At 44.9% G+C, this 19,285-nt stretch overlaps 1 protein-coding gene across 1 annotated transcript in view; it reads left to right on the top strand.

Moving 5' to 3' along the window:
- Positions 1–19,285, top strand: part of LOC115082636 (diacylglycerol O-acyltransferase 2-like) — a gene marked incomplete at its 3' end in the record, with an annotated part of 49,457 nt that overhangs the window by 5,471 nt on the left and 24,701 nt on the right. Inside the window, 1 exon segment of the mRNA XM_029586842.1 lies at positions 539–667. Coding sequence (XP_029442702.1) covers positions 539–667 — 129 coding nt within the window.

Raw genomic sequence — 19,285 nt, 5'->3', positions numbered from 1 at the left:
TCTCATTACTTGCAGTGAGGTCCTTGTGAGTCTCCCTGAGTCCCCTAGATATTGGCATTAATGGTTTTGTTTGTGGTGCTGGATTTGTGCTTCCCATGTTACTTTGTGCTGTCCTGCAGAGTACACGAGAGTGCAGCACCTAAAATCTTTGGTCATTTTCAGAGTCTTTGTGAAATATTGCCACTTGCCCTCTCCAATGGCATTTTCTCTGCCTCTGTCCCTTCCTGTTGGATGGGAAACAGTGTGAGCCCCGAGGCTGAGTCATATCCAGCCCTGAGGTGACCCTGTACCTTCATCTCCAGTGTTGTCCATACCAGACAGCTGGTAGTATTCAGCTGAGTCAGCTGACAGCTCAGCATTTGCAGAAACTGTCCTCAGCTCAGCCCATTTTATTGTGAAGGGAAAGGCCTCCTGCTCCGGGGCTCTGAAGAAGGAAGCATGGAGATAGATTATAGGGGGGTTGTTCTCTGACTCCCCTCCAGTAGGTGTAGGCTCTGCTTGGCTGGGACACACAACAGTGTCTTTATTCTTCTGACAGGGAGCCGGGCCAGTGTCCATTCCGCCCTATGCAGTTTCTCTGCCACCTCCTGGTTCTCCAGGCCCCAGCTGCACAGATGTTTACAGCTGGTCTCTGTCCTGCAGTGGCTCTTCAGCTTCTTAGTGATGGGTAAGTACGTGATAAGAGGCATCATCGGGGAAGGTCTTGCTTCTAGGTGGCTTCAATTTACCAGATATGGACTGAAGCCTTCCCATGCAGTGCTGGCTAAGAGTGGAGAAGTCAGGCATGCCCTCAAAGGATGTTCCTCAGGCAACTAGTGAAGGAGCCAACACTAAATCAGGCACTGACAGAGACAATGTCACTGATTTCAAGGTATGGGAAAACATAGGGTCTAGTTATCATTGTACTGTATAGTTCAATATTATACTCTGACTGTACTGAGCCACACTAAGACTTGGATCTTGGACTAGGAGGACTGACTTCAAGAGGATGAGTGATAGTGTTGAGGAGGCCTTGATAAGATGCCAGAGCTGAAGAGTACAGAGGAAACTTGGTCAGCAATAAAAGGGAGCATTGAGTAGGCAACAAATCTTTGTAAGGCAGGTTAAGGAAGGTATAAAGAGAGAGAGACCAGCATGCTTTAGGATGCTTAAGAAATGGTAAAAACAAAGAGGCTGGTATTCAAAAATTACAAAAAACATTTCTGGTGAAGGAGGACAGGAAGAATGTTCAGGAGAAAATTGATAAAACCTTCTGTAGAAATATAAGAGAGGCAAAAAAGGGGAATAAGTAAGATAAAAGGAGAAAGTGGGATTTGTGAAGAGGATTGGCAGAAGGGCAAATAGATAAAGAAGTTCTCTTGCTCAATATTTTCAGAAAAAAGAGGAAATGGCACTGCTTAATGTGAAATGATTATAAAGCAGATTGTAGGGGAGGAGGTGACATGTTTACCCAAATGAGAGTGGATAAGGCCAGGGAACTTGGAAGTGTACCCCCCGAAGGATAATTAGTTAACTAGTTTATTCAATTTGTTACCTTTCAATACAATAATCACAGCAGTTTACATGACATCATTACAAAAACATAAAATAATCGCATCAAATATACCAACAGAAAAACAAAACATCTCATAACACTCTAACACAGCATCCCGAAAAACATAAAATAATCGCATCAAATATAGGGACAAGAAAAAAATGACAGTACTAAATGAACTCAAGAATGCCCTGATGACATTTCTTGCAGCTCTGTTTAACTTAGCCTTAAAGATGAGAAAGGCTTCATGGACTGGATGAGAGCAGAAATAGTTGCGCTACAACAAGAGGGAACAGGGAAGAGGCAGGCAACTACAGACCTGTTAATCCAATGTCATTTGTAGGCAAAACTATGGAAACGCTACAAAAGAAAAAGAGTAAAGCTCACCAGACAACTGTTTCGCAAAGAGAAGGTCCTGCCAAATAAACTTGATTGAATTCTTTAATGTGGTGAGAAAAGCATTAGGTCAAGGAGGTGCGGTAGATGTTGCCCCTGTGGGCTTCAGTAAGTCTTTTGACACTGTTCCACACAGCAGACAGGTAAGCAAGCTGGATGGTATGGGAGTAGAGCAGAAATTTATAAACTGGGTGAGGAACCGGTTGAGACACAGAGAATGATGGTCAGTGGAGTCCAGTCTGCTGAATGGGGGTTCCCCAGGGCTCGGCACTGGGACTGTTTCTTTTCACTCTCTTTATCAGTGGCATTACTGGGGGACTTGAGAGGACAGTGTGCTTGCTGGCAGGTGATACAAAAATCTGCAACAGAGTGGTCACATCAGAAATTCTGGGAAAAATGAACAGGAACTAGAAGAATGGTTGAGGATTTGGAAAATGAACTTCAGTGCAAAAGTGTAAATCAGACATTTGGGATGCAAAATTCCATTAGCCACAAACCAAATAGAAGAACAAGAGCTGGAAACTGTCAAACAAGGAAAAGGTCTAGGAGTAATCACCTCAGGTGACCTGAAGGTAGCTAGTCAATGGAAGGAAGCCGCAGTGAATGTGAACAGCATGCTTGGGTGCAGGAGAGAGGAAGAAAAGAGAAATAATATTGTCTTTATGTAGGTCACTGCTGAGATCCTACCATTTCACTTCTGGAGGCTGCACCTTCGTAAGCACATTCAGAGGATGCTGATGGTTCAGGAAAAGGCTATACAACACAAACTCTAAAAAGGCATGTTGAGACACTTGCTAGAGGAAAAGAGGAGAAGGGGAGACAATAGAAACATTCAAACATTTGACAGGCTTCAATGAAGTACATGTAAGCCTTAGTCAGTGTGTTCTTGGTTCCTCTAGGGCAGGGCTTCCAAAACCTGTCCTGGGGACCCCACAGCTAGTCAGGTTTTCAGAATATCCACAATGAATATGCATGAAATACATTTGCATACTATTGAGACTCTCTATATGCACATTTATCTCATGCATGTTCATTGTGGATATCCTGAAAACCTGACTGGTTGTAGGGTCCCCGGGACAGGTTTCGGAAGCCCTGCTCTAGGGCCATAAAAGTATTTATTTGTCGGGACTGATCTTGCCATCTTTCCCCTCCTTCCTGCACTTCCCAGGGAGTGGGCTCTTTCTATGGGGAAGAGGAAATCCTCTGTGACCCAGGTGGTGAAGTGTCCCTCCTGATGTGTATATATCTTTCTCAAGGACAGACAGGCTGGACTCAGACTGGCTGTTCAAATCATATTTACTGATTATTTCCAAAGGGTCAATTGCTGACCCATAAACATTTAGCAAATGAAACTGTACAGCTGAACTTCTTACACAGGGTCTCTGCTGGGATGATGGTCTCCATCTCTCCAGCTCCTGGGAGAGAGCTTGCCACTGCCTTCTCATCTGTGCAACAGCCCAGTAGAGGGAGAATCCTAGTGGGAGGCCTCCATGCCACGGAAAGATCCTCCCTAAGTCCAAAGTTCAGCCTGATACCCTTGGGGTGCAGATCTGTTTGGAAGTTGATGGTCCAACCTTGATGGACTGCTCGAGGAGAGAGGCCAGATGTCCCAGTTCAGCTCACAGCTCTCCATCTCCTTCACCAGATTGTGCAGAGGGGTGGAAAAAAATCTCCACATGAACATAAAGGAAAAAAATTCAAAAGTCTCTATCAAAAAGGTCTCACACTGGGTAGAGTTGTCACAGTCTTGCTTCCTCTAAGGAGTAGAGGGGGTTTTCATGGGTCTCCAGCTCTTGCTCTCAGGATTGGAGGGGATTGCTCCTTTCCCAAGATGAAGAGGGATACATTTAAAAAAAAAAGCGGGGGCATGTACTTTTGTTCGCGCACCAGGCGCAAACAAAAGTACACCGGATTTCAATAGATATGCGCGTAGCCGCGCGAATCTTTTAAAATCCAGGGTCAGCGCGCGCAAGGGGGTGCACATTTGTGCACCTTGCACGCGCTGAGCCCTGCGCACGCTGCCCGTTCCCTCCGAGGCCTCTCCGAAATCGGAGCGGCCTCGGAGGGAACTTTCCTTCTGCCTCCCCCTACCTTCCCCTCCCTTCCCCTATCTAACCTACCCCGCAGCCCTACCTAAATCCCCCTCCTAACCTTTATCCAGGAAGTTATGCCTGCCGAATGTCTGCTGGTGCGGCAGACCCCGACACAGGCCGCTGTGTCGGGGCACTCGGCCACGCCCCCGGACCGCCGCCATGCCCCCAAACACGCCCCGAGCTGACACCATGCCCCCTGGCCACGCCCCCAAACCACCCCTTTTTGCAAGCCCCGGGACATACACGCGTCCCGGGGCTTGTGTGCGCTGCTGAGCCTATGCAAAATAGGCTCGGTGCACACAGGGGCAGATTTCCTCAGGTTACGCGCGTATGTTACATGCGTAGCCTTTGAAAATCTGCCCAAGAGTGTCCCCCAGAATAAGAAAACATCAAAAACTACAAAAAAATTCATTCCCTTCAAAAGGAAGGCAGACAGGGAGTGTACTGAGAAGGGATCTCCTCTAAGCACAAAAAAAATACCAAGCTGGGTTAGTGGGCCCAACTCAGGAGGAAGAAAACAAAACAGCTCCTTACTCCTCAACCTCTAACTCAAACTGACCACACTCTGTACTCCTCTAATTCCGCCTTATGCCCCTGGGATAGCCAATCACAGTCAGCTCAATGGAGAGACTGAAGGAGAATGGAAAATCCCATGATGTTACTAGTCCTGATGGTAAGGGACCTAGGGCCATCTAATGATGAACCAAAGGGTTGGTTACACACACTCCCCTTCACATGAAAAAATTGTGTGAGAGAGAGGGGAAACTCACTCGAATACAATTTTTCCATAGTTTGGTACATAAAACACATGACATGGTAGATGTTCCAATACCTGGCCTCACCACCTGGGGATCCTTTCAGGGTGGAACTCATGTCCAGCGTAGGTTGATGGCACGGGACCTTACTTAGACACACATAACAATTTCAATACATGAGATTATACATACACCTTCTACCTCATTTTCCTGAAGGGAGAAGTGTTTTACCAATGTTATTACCTGCCCCCCAAAGGGGAGAACCATACATTATACTCTTGTGGACACCAGAGGGGTAATTCCTATGGACAATGGGTTGGCTAGCCTCGGCCATTCATACCAGTACATGAAACGAACATAGCTAACCAGGAGGTGCTTGTTTCTTGGTTAACCTGCCTGCCCATGCTCAGCTTACACATCTCACCATTCTATTGCACTGTACTCTGGGGGAGGGGGGGAGGGGGGTACTTAATCACATTACTTACTTGTTACTACCCTAAACCAATTAAGCCTGATACTTCACTTTGAATGCATATACAGCGTTGCTCTCTGCTTCAACGGCAGGGGGAAATGTGGAAAACAGGATTTACATTCAGACAACATCCAACAAGGCATTGATCTGTGCAGTCTGGGTAAACAAGCATTGGGGTAACTTGCTTGATGCGGCAGTTACTACCTTTGTTGCAATGCCAACATTACTCTTTGCATCAATGACAGGGGATGGCAGGAAATTTGAATCAGACAGTTACCAACAAGGGCCCTGAACTTGGTGGTTGGTGAAACAGATAAGTATGGGGAAAATAATTGTGGGAGCTTGCTGGGCAGGCTGGATGGGCCGATTGGTCTTTTTCTGCCGTCATTTCTATGTTTCTATATTACACCTTCTCCATTAGAAGGTATAATAAAATTCAGTGGGAAAGTTTATACACTTAATTATGGTAATAAATAAATCAAGAATACCACTTTTTTTTTAATGATTTTAAACATTTTATAGAGTTTTATGGAGTTTTATGTTTTTTCTTTCAACCAAACTGTAAATACAAATCATATTATCCATATGTATTAAATATAAAACTTTTCTTAGTCAAGAAAATTAAATAAATCAGTCCTTTCCTCTCAGGGTAAAACAAAATGTCCATTTTTAACTAGTAGGCTCTTCTGATTTTCTTGGCCTCTGGTCCAGGCCAGGTCACCTTGTTGATAGAAGAATCATCACTAGGAAACAGAAAGTCCACCTTCCACTGAGGGAAAAAAACTTACAGTTCTTTTTTACTGGAGTCTCCACAGGCCAACTGGAGCAACCTGTAACAGAGCACAAATGAACAACATACAGAGACATTTTTAAGTCCCTCATGAGATGTCAGGAACAGTTTTAGTCTTCACTCCACCTCACAGGGAAATCAGCTCTTCCAGTTCCTCTTCTTTGGCCTTGACCTTTTTGGCTGGGTCATAGTGGTCAGGGTGCAGTTTCTTTACAGTGACCCCATTGGACAACAAGCAGCATGGGTTCTGTGGTCTCCTGACCTCAGATGCATACCACGGCATGTTTATAAATGTTCCTTCGAAGCCTCATTTCTGCCACTATGCGGTCAAGGGCCCGCCTGTATTTAGGGTGCTCCCTCACTCCTTGTGGGTTGGTAGAATCTTTAATGATTATTCGATCAGCATGTTCAGCTAACCAAGCATCCCTGTTTTCCTCCACAAAATTCATTATGTGCACAGGCACATATGGATATTATAGTCCAAATATCCCCTGCACTTTCTTTTCCACAATTCTCTGTCCATGGGAAACTCGGTGTAGTGAGTTAAACTCACCCAAGTGGCTGGGAACCACCCAGGACTGGTCCCTTACTTCTTCAGGTAAAGGCTGATCCAACATGTTTCCCTTGATTTTTTTCACTGGACACAGAGCATAGTTTTCTCCCTCCTGCTTTGCAGGGAGATCCATTCAAAGGTATTGATTCTGCTCCAGAAGAGATGCCAGAGCTAGACGCTAACGTGGGTAACTCCATTGCCATCCAGCAGAGCTCTCTGAAGGTTTTGGTGTCACCACTGAATAGAAGGTTCTTACTTCTTCAGGGGTGATGGCCATGTACCACTCCTTTCGATGCTGTTACTTGGGAAACTGTAGGGGTCTAGAGGGCTCAGTGGAAGTTGAACTGGTTGATCGTTCATCAGAGGACTTTCCTCGACCTCTTCCCAGCCGAGGAGCTGCAACCGCAGTTAGTTGCCCGGTGGTATCTTTATGGGTGTTGTAGGCTGCACGGCTTTCGGAGATGCCAGCAGAGCACTTCATCGACTCCGTCCAATTACAGATATGGATAAGAGGGAATCTGATCCTTCTTGGCTCTGGGCCTCCATTTGATCAGCCAAAGATATTTTTATTGTGTCGCTGCCAGCCTGAGGATTGATCTCTTCATAGATGGCCTCCATGATAACATCCTGTCCTTCCCTCGTTAGGAAATGCCAATCCGAATCCAGGGTCCAACTTTGCCGCTACAGCCGCAGCGGGACTATTGGCCATGGTTGGTGTCAGAGGTTTCTCGGTTGATTTAGATTGGGCCCCTCTGGTGCTGCTGCTGCTCGCATCTGAGCTCACAGGTGATCGTTGCTCACTGTGTTAGTGTACTGCCATTCGCTGAAATGCACTAGTGGCTGAGGGGCCTCCTCTCCATTCCATGGAAATGCCGGGATCCACGTCGAGATCAGTGAAGAGTGGTCTATTACAGTAATAGCAGTGGGTGTTTACTGGCTCAGGGTGTTGGCACACACTCTACTGCTAACACAGTTCCCATCCCTGTGAAGGACATTCGAAGTCCTGCTTGATATTGTATGGGTCTGGCTAGTTCGGTTAAGCCAAACATATAGCTCGGGCCGCAGACGAGAACTACTGTTTGTTTACCAGTCTGCCGCCCATCTTCTGTATGGTGTAAGTTCCATCATCCAATGTTTTCGATGGGTTGCCCTCACTGGAGCTGGAGGTTTTAGCCACTGGTTTCTCTGCCATTTCACCACTAAGTGACAAAGCTGCTACCACTAGTTTGCCTCGCTCTGGGTGTTCCTTCAGGCGCAACCCTGCTCTAGTGATTTTGCGATGATCGATAGGCCGGATGAAATAATTGGAGCTAACCGCTTGCTTGAAGGATAACAGCCTGCTACTTGCGGTTTGCCTTGGCACGATCTCCTCACACACGCCCTCTCTCATGCTGAGGCTTGTGCAATGAGCATGTCACCGCTTTTGTACTGTCCTGTTGGTTGTGCATACAGCCTCTCTCTCGGTATGTTCTTCCCGCTGAATTCCAAGCATGGGAAGAATCGCCATTTTGGTGAATTTCGCAGTTTTTCCATTCTTTCATAGTATGGTTACATATCTTCACTTTCCACAGCAGGAACACACTGTTGCACACTCCACCACCCTCGAGCCCCACATTCTTTGGGCACCATTTTATGTAACCCTTAATCGGGGTGTTGTTGATTCACCTAGGGCCATAAAAGTATTCATTGATGAGGCAGATCTTGCCAACTTTCCCCTCCTTCCTGCACTTCCCAAGGTGTGGGCTCTTTCTATGGGGGAAGAGGAAATCCTCTGTGGGCCAGATGGTGAAGTGTCCCTCCTGATGTGTATATATCTTTCTTGTGTGGTGTTCTGGGTTCAGACCATGCACACTGGCATTCTGCCCAGGGGCTCTGACCTGGGGGAGCTAATCTCACTGAGGTCTACATTGGGTGCTTCCTGAGGGGCTTTTCACCTGCTTGCACACAGGATTGCCTCAGGGGCTTACCCAATATAAACACACACAATTACTGGGATTATACCTGGGGCTTGAACCCAGGAGCTTATTCCCTATACAAAGAGTCACACGCAAACTTTGATTCAGTACATCACCATTCCAGGTACTTAGGAAAATAAATTTATTTGAGCAGTAGGAGGATAGGATAGAACAAAATAAAATAAATAATAACTGCTACACACACACACACATGCATGTGTTTCAAAAGGATTAGCCTGTGCTATCACGTCCAGGAGCCACTCTCCACTCTCTCTCTCTCTCACTGTCTCTCCTTATACACTAAAAATGCTTGTGAAAGCAGTGATGTTCACTCCCTTTTGATTTCTTATCATTCCAGTTTTCTCAGTTCATTCCCAGTTTGCCCAGGTAAGGGATAGGACTTCCAAACCCTCCAGTTTAACAGCCTCCTTTCTCCCTGTTAACCCTGACCCTTAAAACCCCGCCAATCTATTTATCTTTATTTTATTACTTAACGTAGCATGGCAGGAAGCCCTGGCGCGCACCTGTGCATGTAAATATTTACGCGCTAATCTGAAGTTGAAATCCAGGAATGCCCACACTCCGCCCCCTTTTTTGGAACATTTCATTTGTGTGTGCAGTGGGAAATACACACTTACTCAGGCGGTTTTTAAAAGTTGCTCTGCGCATGCTGGCCCCTCTTGTGTGCATATCTAGTGGTTTTGGTGCATGCTAGGCTTTTAAAATTCACCTTTTAGAGGATAACTTTCAAATGAAAGTGGAGATAAAACTTACTATTTTATAAACTGTGTGGTGGGTAGCAGCACTCTTTATAAACAGCATAGTTCTGCTCTGAAAGTACATGCACATGTTTCAGTAAGTGCAAATATTTGCAATACAATAAAAGTGCTTATTTCCTCAACCTGTTTTATAAACATATGCCCAAATATTTTAGGTGCATTAAAAAAATCTAACATGCACACATAAACAGGTATTTTATGTACGTGAATATAAATACTTTCTTGCGCACATATTTGAAATCACCAGTTCGCTGATACCTCCTCCAGTTCACCCAGTCCATCTCCAGTTCATTTAGACCCTCTAGCACTTCACTCTGAACCCCCACCAGTTCACCCAGACTTCCCACCCAAAAATTGTGGACAACAGACAAGTCCAGTTTCAATTGCATGAGGTACTTAGTGGGTTTAAAATTCCACAAATAAGTTTGATAACTTATTATGCGAATGTCTTATAAAATAGCAACTTCCATACCTCTTGACCCCTCCCTGGAACACTCCTGCACTGTCCCTTTTTATGGTAAATATGCATGTACTTTCGATGTCTAGAAAATACCATGATATCGAAGAAGAGTAATTCTGCACGTAATATATGCAAAACCAAGGGAAACGAGCAGAATAGTTCAGAATCCACACGCTTGTTTTAGTGAAGAATTTGCTTATTTATTTCTGTGACTCCACAGTTTTTAATGCAAAACAATTCTTTTAAGTATTAACATATCCCCCAACACGGTATCCATGTTTCGCCTTAAGGCTGCATCTGGAAGGATGGCAACAAATCTTAACAGATCTAAAAAGCAAAACAAACTTAGGTGTGGAAACTTAACTCGATGGGGACTACCTTCAATGTACAAAAAATTAATTAACATACCTTAGATGTTACAGCATACAGCATAGCTGGGAGTGCACGGTACAGACATAACAGAGATCCCTTTAAAGATAGAAAATGGCACAAAAACATGTTTCAGCCAATCAGAAAAGAGAAGACCTGAAAGAGGACTAACTATACCTATTATGTATAAACACCACTCAATTTCATTGTTTAACCCGTGAGGAGAAAGACAATTAAGGGTATATATCCATTTTTGTTCCCTACGGATAAGCATTTCTGAAAAATTACCCCCGCCCGCCGTGGAGGGGCAACACGTCAATGATGAAAAATTTTAAGTCAGAAATCTGATGGGTTTGCACTGCCCAATGGGCAACCAGGGGAGCATTTCATGTTGGTTAGCTATACAAGAACGATGTTCAATGATTCTAGTTTTCACCATCCATGTAAAGGAAACGTTCTGTTAAGAGTAGGATGTTGAAATGAGGTTACAGATAACGATAGGAAACAGACGGAACAGGATCCACAAGGAGTACCTAGAGCACAGTGTGAGGGAGGAATGATGGCAGCGTACAGACACATGGATGACCAGCAGCAGCTTCTCAAGCTGTGGGAGTCAGCAGCACGGGTCCAGCGGTGTCAGGGTAAGTAAGGCTGCTTGAAGGACAGTCTGCGAGCTGTGAACCTAACAGTACCCCCTCCTCAAAACCCCCTCCTCCAGCATCCTCTGGAGGAGGATGCTGGAGGAGGGGAATCCATTACCAGCTGGAGGCTTGAAGGTACAGAGACAGGATCCAGAGATTCCCTTCCTCCAGCATCCTCTGGAGGAGGATGCTGGAGGAAGGGAATCCATTACCAGCTGGAGGCTTGAAGGTACAGAGACAGGATCCAGAGATACTTTAACTTCAAAAAATGAAAAGAAGTACCACACAAAGAATGACAGAAGCCTTGAAACAAAAATCAATACTGGGCTTGGACTAGTCCTGAGAATAGGTGCCTCAAGATGAAGGGCCTTTCGCAGGAAGACACACACTGAGATCATGGCCTTCACAAACTGTCAGAAAGCCAGCAGCCAGGGCTGGTCTTTGGGGGTAGCCCTCCAGCCACTTTGAAAGGCCCTTTTGGACCACAATTGTGCATGAGCCCCTGTGCCATGATGTGACTGACACAATCCCGGGGCTTACTGTGGTCCACATCACTGGCAGGTAAGCATATCCAGGCACGGGCCAGGCGAGGACAAGGATCCACTGAAGACCAGAACCAAGACTGCAGCCACACCAAGCTGGAACTGAAGACTGAAGTGGAGCTGAGCTGGAGATGCAGGACCAGGAACAAGGCTGAAGACCATAGCAGACTGAAAACAGAGGTCCAGGTGAGGAATCAGACAAAAACTGAAGGCAAGGTCCAGACAATGACAAGGAACCAGGCGATGGCTGAAGACAAGGATCCAGGCAAGGATGAAGAACCAGGCAAAGACTGAAGACAGGGATTCAGATAAGGACGATGAGCCAGACAAAGACCGAAGACAAGGACCAGGTGGACAATGAAGACCAGGATGGATCGCAAGCTGGAACAAGCTCTCTGAAGAACAGGAACAGAACTCAGGTACAAGGAACTCAGGAATTTGGAACTCTGGAACTTGGAACAAGACTCTAAAACCAAGAGGACTCTGAAGACTTATTCTAGCGAAGATGGACCCAGGACAGACAAGACCACTGGAGACCAGTAACTGATGATGACAGCAGACCAGAACAAGGGACCAAGAGACCTTGTGAAGGCCCTGATGCAGAGACTGAAGAGCCCTTTTATACGGCAATAGGAGATCCACTGCGGGCCCTTTAAGAGAGGCAGAGATGTGCACCCGTGCACCTAAAGGACAGTGCAAGGGAGGAATGATGGTGGCGTACAGCCACATCGATGATCAGCAGCAACTTCTCATGCCGTGGGAGGTAGTAGTATGGGTCTGGCGGTGTCGTGGTGAGTAAGGCCACTCGCAGGGCATCCTGCAAGTGGTGAATCTAACACATGGTAATGGCTGCTTCCTGTAGATCAGCTGAAATGAAGTGGTTCCAGTAAGGGCATTAGCATAGGAATTGTGCAAAAACTCATCCCAGGGCAGGAGAGTAGCCCAATTGTCCTTATGCTTGTTGTCATAGACACAAAGAAAGATTTTAAGCATGGGATTCATGTGTTCCATTCCCTTGAGGATGGCATGCTTTGATGAAGTCCAGCGTGATGCCAAACTTCTTACAGTGTGAGCACAATATTTTTCTGTGAATTGCACCCCTTGGTCTGACAAGAAGTGCTTTGCTGTATAGACAGACTATGTGAAACGTAAAGAGCAATACTACTTCCCGGGCAGAAGGGAGGCCTGGTAGTGGTACAAAGCGAGACATATTTGAGAAACAATTGATGGCCACCCAGATTTCAGTGGCGCCATTTGAGAGGGGGAGGTGCATGATGAAATCTGTGGACAAGTGAGTCCAGGATTCCCTGGGGGCTGGCAGCAGTTGTAACAGCCCCCATGGTCAGCCAGACAGAGGTTTCTGCTGTGCACAGGTGGAGCATGAATCCACATAACATCTTGCTTTATTTGAGGCCAACAATTGTATTGCTGAAGCAGTGTCAGGGTTCAAGCCCGTCCAGGGTGACCTGTGACATGAGAGTGATGGGCCCATTTTAAAACCTTTTCATGTAGGCGGGAAGGTATGACCATCTTCCCTGGTGAGACAGTCATGGAGACAGCCAGTAAGTGGGATCGACAATGTGCCTGGGAGGCTCTGGGGTGTCTTCAGTTTGAAAGGAGCATGAGAGAACATCTGTCTGATGATTCTTGAGAGCTTGGCAGTACCGTAGTTTGAAGTCAAAACGAACAAAGAATAAAGACCAGCAAGTCTGCTTCGCATTCAGTTGCTGAGCATGGTGGACGAGATTTTTGTGATCTGTATAGATCATGATATGGTGTTGATCCCCTTGGAGTAGATGCCGCCACTTTTCAAGTGCTAGTTTGAGGGCTAAGAGTTCTTTATCGCCAATGCCATAATTGTGTTCCATAGGAAAATATTTCTTCAAGAAGAATGGTGAAGGACTCCTTTCGGTGAGTGTTGACTTAATACTGTGCCTACCCCTCAATGTGGAGGCATCAACTTTTAGGACAAAGAGACATAGAAATAATGGCAGAAAAGGACCAAATGGTCCATCCAGACTGTCCATCAAGCTTATGGTAGTATCTGCTGTGCCATACATGTCACCCCCATAATATTAGTTTCCCAGACCTTAAAGTCAGGGCCCCTATTGGATGCTATCTGAGTCCAATTCCCCGTTACCTCTTGCCGTTGAAGCAAAGAGCAATGTTGGAGTTACATCAAATGTATCAGGCTTATTGGTTAAGGGTAGTAACAGTCACATCAGCAAGGATGATAGAGGGAAGGGGCTTTTAAATAGGCATCCGTAAGCTCCTAGAATGCTGCTATGATGTCGGGAGGCCGATCCTTGGTATTGGCTCCTTTTTGAGTGAGAGCAGTAAGAGGTGCTGCTACTGAAGAATAATTTGGGATAAATTGGGGATAATAGTTGGCGAATCCCAAAAATCTCTGCAGAGCTTGAAATACTACTGGACAAGGCCAGTTTTGTATAGCCTTTACTAAAGTTGGCTTATTCCAATCCTTAAAGTGAAAATTAAACGTTTTATTCTACCTTTGTTGTCTGGTCATTTTATTTTTCTAAACATCTCTTTCTGCTTTCCTCTTGTTATTCTCTTCTAATTCCTACTCCAAGTTCCATTTTCTATTTCTTCTTGCTCCCAGTTTTCTTCACTTCCTCCCCTACATTTGTCTGACATTGATCTTTCCCTTTTCATCTCATTTTGTTTCATTTCTCTCTGCTCTGCCTTTTTATCTCTTTCTCACCAGCCACTGATAGATTTCACCCCTTCCCTCTCTTTCTCCCTTCAGTTCTTTCCTCCATTTCCTCTTCTATCTCTCCACCTTGTCCTCATTGCTTAACCATCAATCCCTCCCCAACACCTGCTTACGCTCTCCCCCCTCTCCCCCCTCTCCTTCCAGCATCTTTCCCCTCTCTTCCTCTCCCAGCATCTCTCCCCCCTTCTCTTCCCCTGCAGCATCTCCCCCTCTCAAAATCTCTTTTCTCCACTTAGCCTCTCCCCCAGTACATATCTCCCCTCTTTTCCTGTTTCCCAGCATTTCTGTCCTCTTCCCCTCCATTTACAGCACCTCTCTCCCCCATACTTCCCAGCCTCTCTCTTTTTTCTCTCCGCCCACTTCCCTGCCTCTCTCCTCTACCCTCCCCCTTTTCCGATCATTTATCTCCACTCCCTCCCCCAGCATTTATCACCACTTCCCTCTTCCTAGCATTTTCCTCCTCTGCACTCCTTCACATCCTTCTACTCAGCATCCCTTCAGGGCCTGGCTCCTCCTCCATCACCTGGCTGATCCAGAACTCCTCTGTGGCAGGGGACCCAGCCCAGGCCTAGATTGGCATTCTGATTTTCTTCTTTCCTGTGGCCCAGGACACCCCTGCTCTCTCTTTCCTGCCAGTAATCCTTTTATTTAAACAACTGCAAGCTGCTCCAAATCTTATCACGGCAGGAACTGCACCGGAATGAAGTGGTTAAGGCTTAGATGGATGGGAGTCTGTATGTGCTCTGCTTCTGGGCTCTGTGGTAGCCCCACCCCTTCCTGATGGGAGGCGGGGCCTGGAAAGAGAGCATGTGTAGAATTTCTCTTCTTCCTTCTGTGCCTTCACTGTTTCATTCCGGTGCAGTTCCTGCCTCGATAAGAACTCGGAACATCTTGTAATTATTTCAAGTAAAAGTCTGCCGGCAGGGGAGAGGGAACGGGGTTGCAGCACTGCCAGCTCAGGAGCTGGCAGTGCTGCAACCCCGTTCCCTGCACTTTCAACAGTGGTGCCTACGGCATTAGCATCCACTACCCTCTCTGTAAAGAAATATTTCAATAGATTACACCTGAGTCTATCCCCTTTCACCTTAATCCCATGACCCCTCATTACAGAGCTTCTTCTCCAGTGAAAGAGGCTTGCCTCCTGTGCATGGATATCTTGGAGGTTTTGGGGTTTTTTATTATTATTTTTATTGAATTTTTAACAGGAAAACACAAGTATTACTTGTAGCAGTAAATACGACAAGATCTGTGATAAAAACAATCATGAAATATGCAAAATAAAAATTTTAATTCCCCTACAAATATTGTCTCATTAATTAATAGGAAATAAGGGAGGACAAGATTTAACAAAAGCGATTAGAGAAAGAAATATGGTCATACATAATTAATCCTGAACTTACACCCCACCAAACGAAATTATACCGAGCCTACACATGGGGAACATTAGGAATGGGAGTCCAAGAATACCCATAATTGAGAAGGTTAAAAAAATATTTAATTAGAATTCTGGTATTTTAGCAGACATTTACAAGGAAATCTAAAATCAAATTTTGCGCCTTTACTTAAGACTTCAGATTTCATAGAAAGAAATTTCCTCCTGCGTTCTTGGGTTGACCTGCTAATGAAAGGGAAAATCCCAATTTTTTGGCCATAGAATAACTGATGACGATTCCGGAAAAAAAAATTCATCACAGAATTTCTCTCAGATAAGAATGCAAACGTTATCAACAAAGTGGCTCTATTCTGAATAGCCGTCTCTTGAGACAGTTCCAATATTTCTGATTCATTTATAGGTGACACTGGTTCAGGATCCTTAGGTAGATCTCCCTCTGATTTTGGCAAAAAAAATAAGCCTTTGTTATCATTGGAACAGCTTCTGATGGAAATTTAAGAATCTGCACTAAATAGCTCTTAAATAGTTCCTTAGGAGGGCGCAACCTTACATAAGGAAAATTTAATATTCTCAAATTTAAGATTCTTAAAGCATGTTCCGTGTTTTCTATTTTCTTAGAAGAAACGATATCTGATTGCACCAATTTATGCTGAACCGTTTCCAAATTAGAAATTCTTGTGTCCATCTCAGTTATTTTAATAGCCAATAATCCAACTTTCTTTTCTGTAACTGGAACTCACTGATTACTGTCCACAATCACAGCTGTTAAAGAAGTAATAACTTTCTCGATAGAAATTAAGGCAGACCAAACAGACTCCAAAGTTATCTCTTTTGGTTTCTCAAATAATGGTGTTAACGGTGGGCATACCTGCACATTCCCATCTCCTTCACCCATAGGGCCACTTCCACCTTCAATAATCTCTGGCAATTTTAAAACAGAAGAGAGGCCCATGGAATCCATTCCAGGCGGGATCACTGAAAGAGAGTCCAAGATGTTTCCCTTCTCAGGGCCTTAAAGATATTAATATCTCTTGATCCAAATTCAGAAATACCCAAAATCGATGAAGCTGGAGGTGGAGGCACTCTCGGCTCACTGGGCCTTAAAGATATTTCTTCAGCCAACGGAGGCAGCGATCTCTTGACTTCGTTTTTCATAGTGGCTCTCCCCTCCGGCATCTCTGATAGGAGTGCCATGAAGGAAGTGTCAATCCGAGGTTGTAATTGCTTGGGAATGGGAGAAGAGCTTGAAATCTCCTTCAGCTGAGCTTTCCTCTTTGTGTGAGACATTTGAAATAAAGTAGAAAAGAATTCCAAGAAAAGAGTCGGAAGAACACTTCTTCAATGTGAGGATCAGGTGGCGGCCATCTTGTCTGATCTTGGAGGTATTTAAATATCTCTATCATATCTCCCTTATCTCCACTAGGGTACACATGTTTAGATCTTTAAGTCTGCCCCATATGCTTTAGAACGAAGGCAACTGCTCATTTTAGTAGCCTCCCTCTGGACCGACTTCATCCTGTTTATATCCTTTTGAAGGTGCGGTCTTCAGAATTGTATACACAGTATTCCAAGTGAGATTTCATCAGGGACCTACACAGGGGTAGTATTACCTCCTTTTTTCTGCTGATCATTCTTCTCCCTTTGCAGCCAAGCATCTTTCTGGTTTTGCCATCATCTTATCCATCTGTTTGGCCACCTTGAGACCATCAGATATGATCATTATCAGATCCCGCTCTTTTGTGCTTAGAAGAATTTCACCTCCAATACTGTATCTTTCCCTTGGGTTATTGCAGCCTTCATGCATGACTCTGCATTTTTTAGCATTACATCTTAGCTGCCACACTCTAGACCATTCCTGAAGCTTCACTAGATCCCTTCTCATAATTTTCACACCTTCCTGGGTGTCTTAATCTAATTCCTTTGTCATCCAATTGAAAACATCAATCAGGTTTGTTTGACATGATCGGCCTCTGGTAAAACTATGCTGCCTTGAATCCTGCAACCCATTGCATCGTAGATCATTCACTATTGTTTCCTTCAGGAAAGTCTCCATTAATATTCCCACCACTGAAGTCAGAGTAAGCGGCCTGTAGTTTCCAGCTTCCTCTTTGCTACCACTTTTATGCCCTTCTCCGGTCCCGTGGAATTGTTCCCGTCTCCAAAGGTCTATTGAACAGGACTTCAGCGGAGCTGCCTCAGCCTCTCTGAATTTCTTTAATATTCTAAGATGCATCCCATCTAGCTCCAAAGTTTTGTCCCCTTTCAATTTTACAAGTTCCATATTGGTATGCATTTCCATAAACTGTGTCATATCTTACCTGTTGTCATATGTTTTCATGTCAACAATCTTTGGTCCTTGTCCAAAGCTCAGTCAGTGAATAATGGACTGAAGTATTGATTAGCATTTCTGCTTTCTCCTTCTCTTTCACCACACGTTGTTCCTCATCACCTTTCCATCTTACTATTCACCTGTAGTCTTTCTCCCTTCTGCAGCCCACCTGAAAACTGTCTCGTCAGCAATCTCTTCTTCTGCTTGAGCTTTTGCCATCCTGATTTCTTCCTTTGTTTCAGCTTCTCAAATATTTTTCCTTGTGCTCCTCTTTTTGAGATCCTTTCACTTTCTCAACACTGATCTTTTTGCCTTGCAGAAATAGATCGGTTTCCGTTTTCTCTTATTTCTATTTATTTTTTTCATCATAAAGATTTGTGGCTCTTTTTAAGCTCCCTTTAGTTTGGCCCACTCTTCTTCCACTCACTTTGGCCACCCCACCCCACTTCTTTCAGGTACTTGCCCATTTTACCAATGTCAGTATGTGCTTCCTCTTCACTATGGCTGCAATATCAAACCATGCCATCTGATGATCACTGGTGCCCAGGTGGGCACCTAACCAGACCTTTCAGGTACATCCTCCATTTGTAAGTACCAGGTCTAATATCACCCTTGGAAAGCATCCGCAATCTCGCTACTTCTTTCCAGTTTAGCAGATGAGATACTCCAAGCTGTGGCATACTAAGGGGGGGGGGTGTGTGAGGGGGCAGGACCCCCCCCCCCCCCCCGGGTTACAACAGGGGGAGAGGTGCCAATGCCGTCAGCGGCAGAAAACGAGGCCCCGCATTGCTGCCGGCATTTCCCGGCACTCGTGCTAAACTTTCAAAAGGGAAACTTTGAGAAAATGAGAAAAATTGTTAGAAAAAAAAATGAAAGGAGCAGCTACAAAAGTCCATCACAGTCAGAAGAACTGAAGAGAGATTTCCTCTCCCTTGCTGTTTATTCCATCTTTAATGCATGGCTCAGGACCTGGTGCAAGGAAAAAGGATTTGGATATTTTGGGGGCTGGGGCATAGATGGAACAATAACAGGCGTAATAAAAGCATTAGAGGTACTGATATAACAGGCGTAATAAAAGCATTAGCGGAACTGGGGAACCTTTTGGGGAAGGGGGAGTCTTCCGAAGGGATGGGCTCCACCTTAACCAGGGTGGGACCAGACTGCTGGCGCTAACCTTTAAAAAGGAGATAGAGCAGCATTTAAACTAGAACAAAAGGGAAAGCCGACAGTCGCTCAGCAGTGCATGGTTCGGAGAGATGTATCTTCAGAGGATACTAATGATGCATTAGAATTAGGGCATCCCGACAGTGAGGTTACAACAATAAGAAAAGTAGGCAAAGTGCCTATAACTAAAAACTCACCTGAGCTAAAAAATTCTAACTTATCCCTATCAATTAAAAAGCAGAATGAAAATACAAACAAAAAGCAGACTTTGAAATGTTTGTATGCTAATGCCAGAAGTCTAAGAAGTAAGATGGGAGAATTAGAAT

The sequence above is a fragment of the Rhinatrema bivittatum genome, unplaced genomic scaffold, assembly GCF_901001135.1.
Source record: "Rhinatrema bivittatum unplaced genomic scaffold, aRhiBiv1.1, whole genome shotgun sequence".
In the NCBI taxonomy this organism is placed as follows: domain Eukaryota; kingdom Metazoa; phylum Chordata; class Amphibia; order Gymnophiona; family Rhinatrematidae; genus Rhinatrema; species Rhinatrema bivittatum.
The sequence above is the reverse complement of the archived record's forward strand: the minus strand, read 5'-3'. Positions and strand labels throughout refer to the sequence as shown.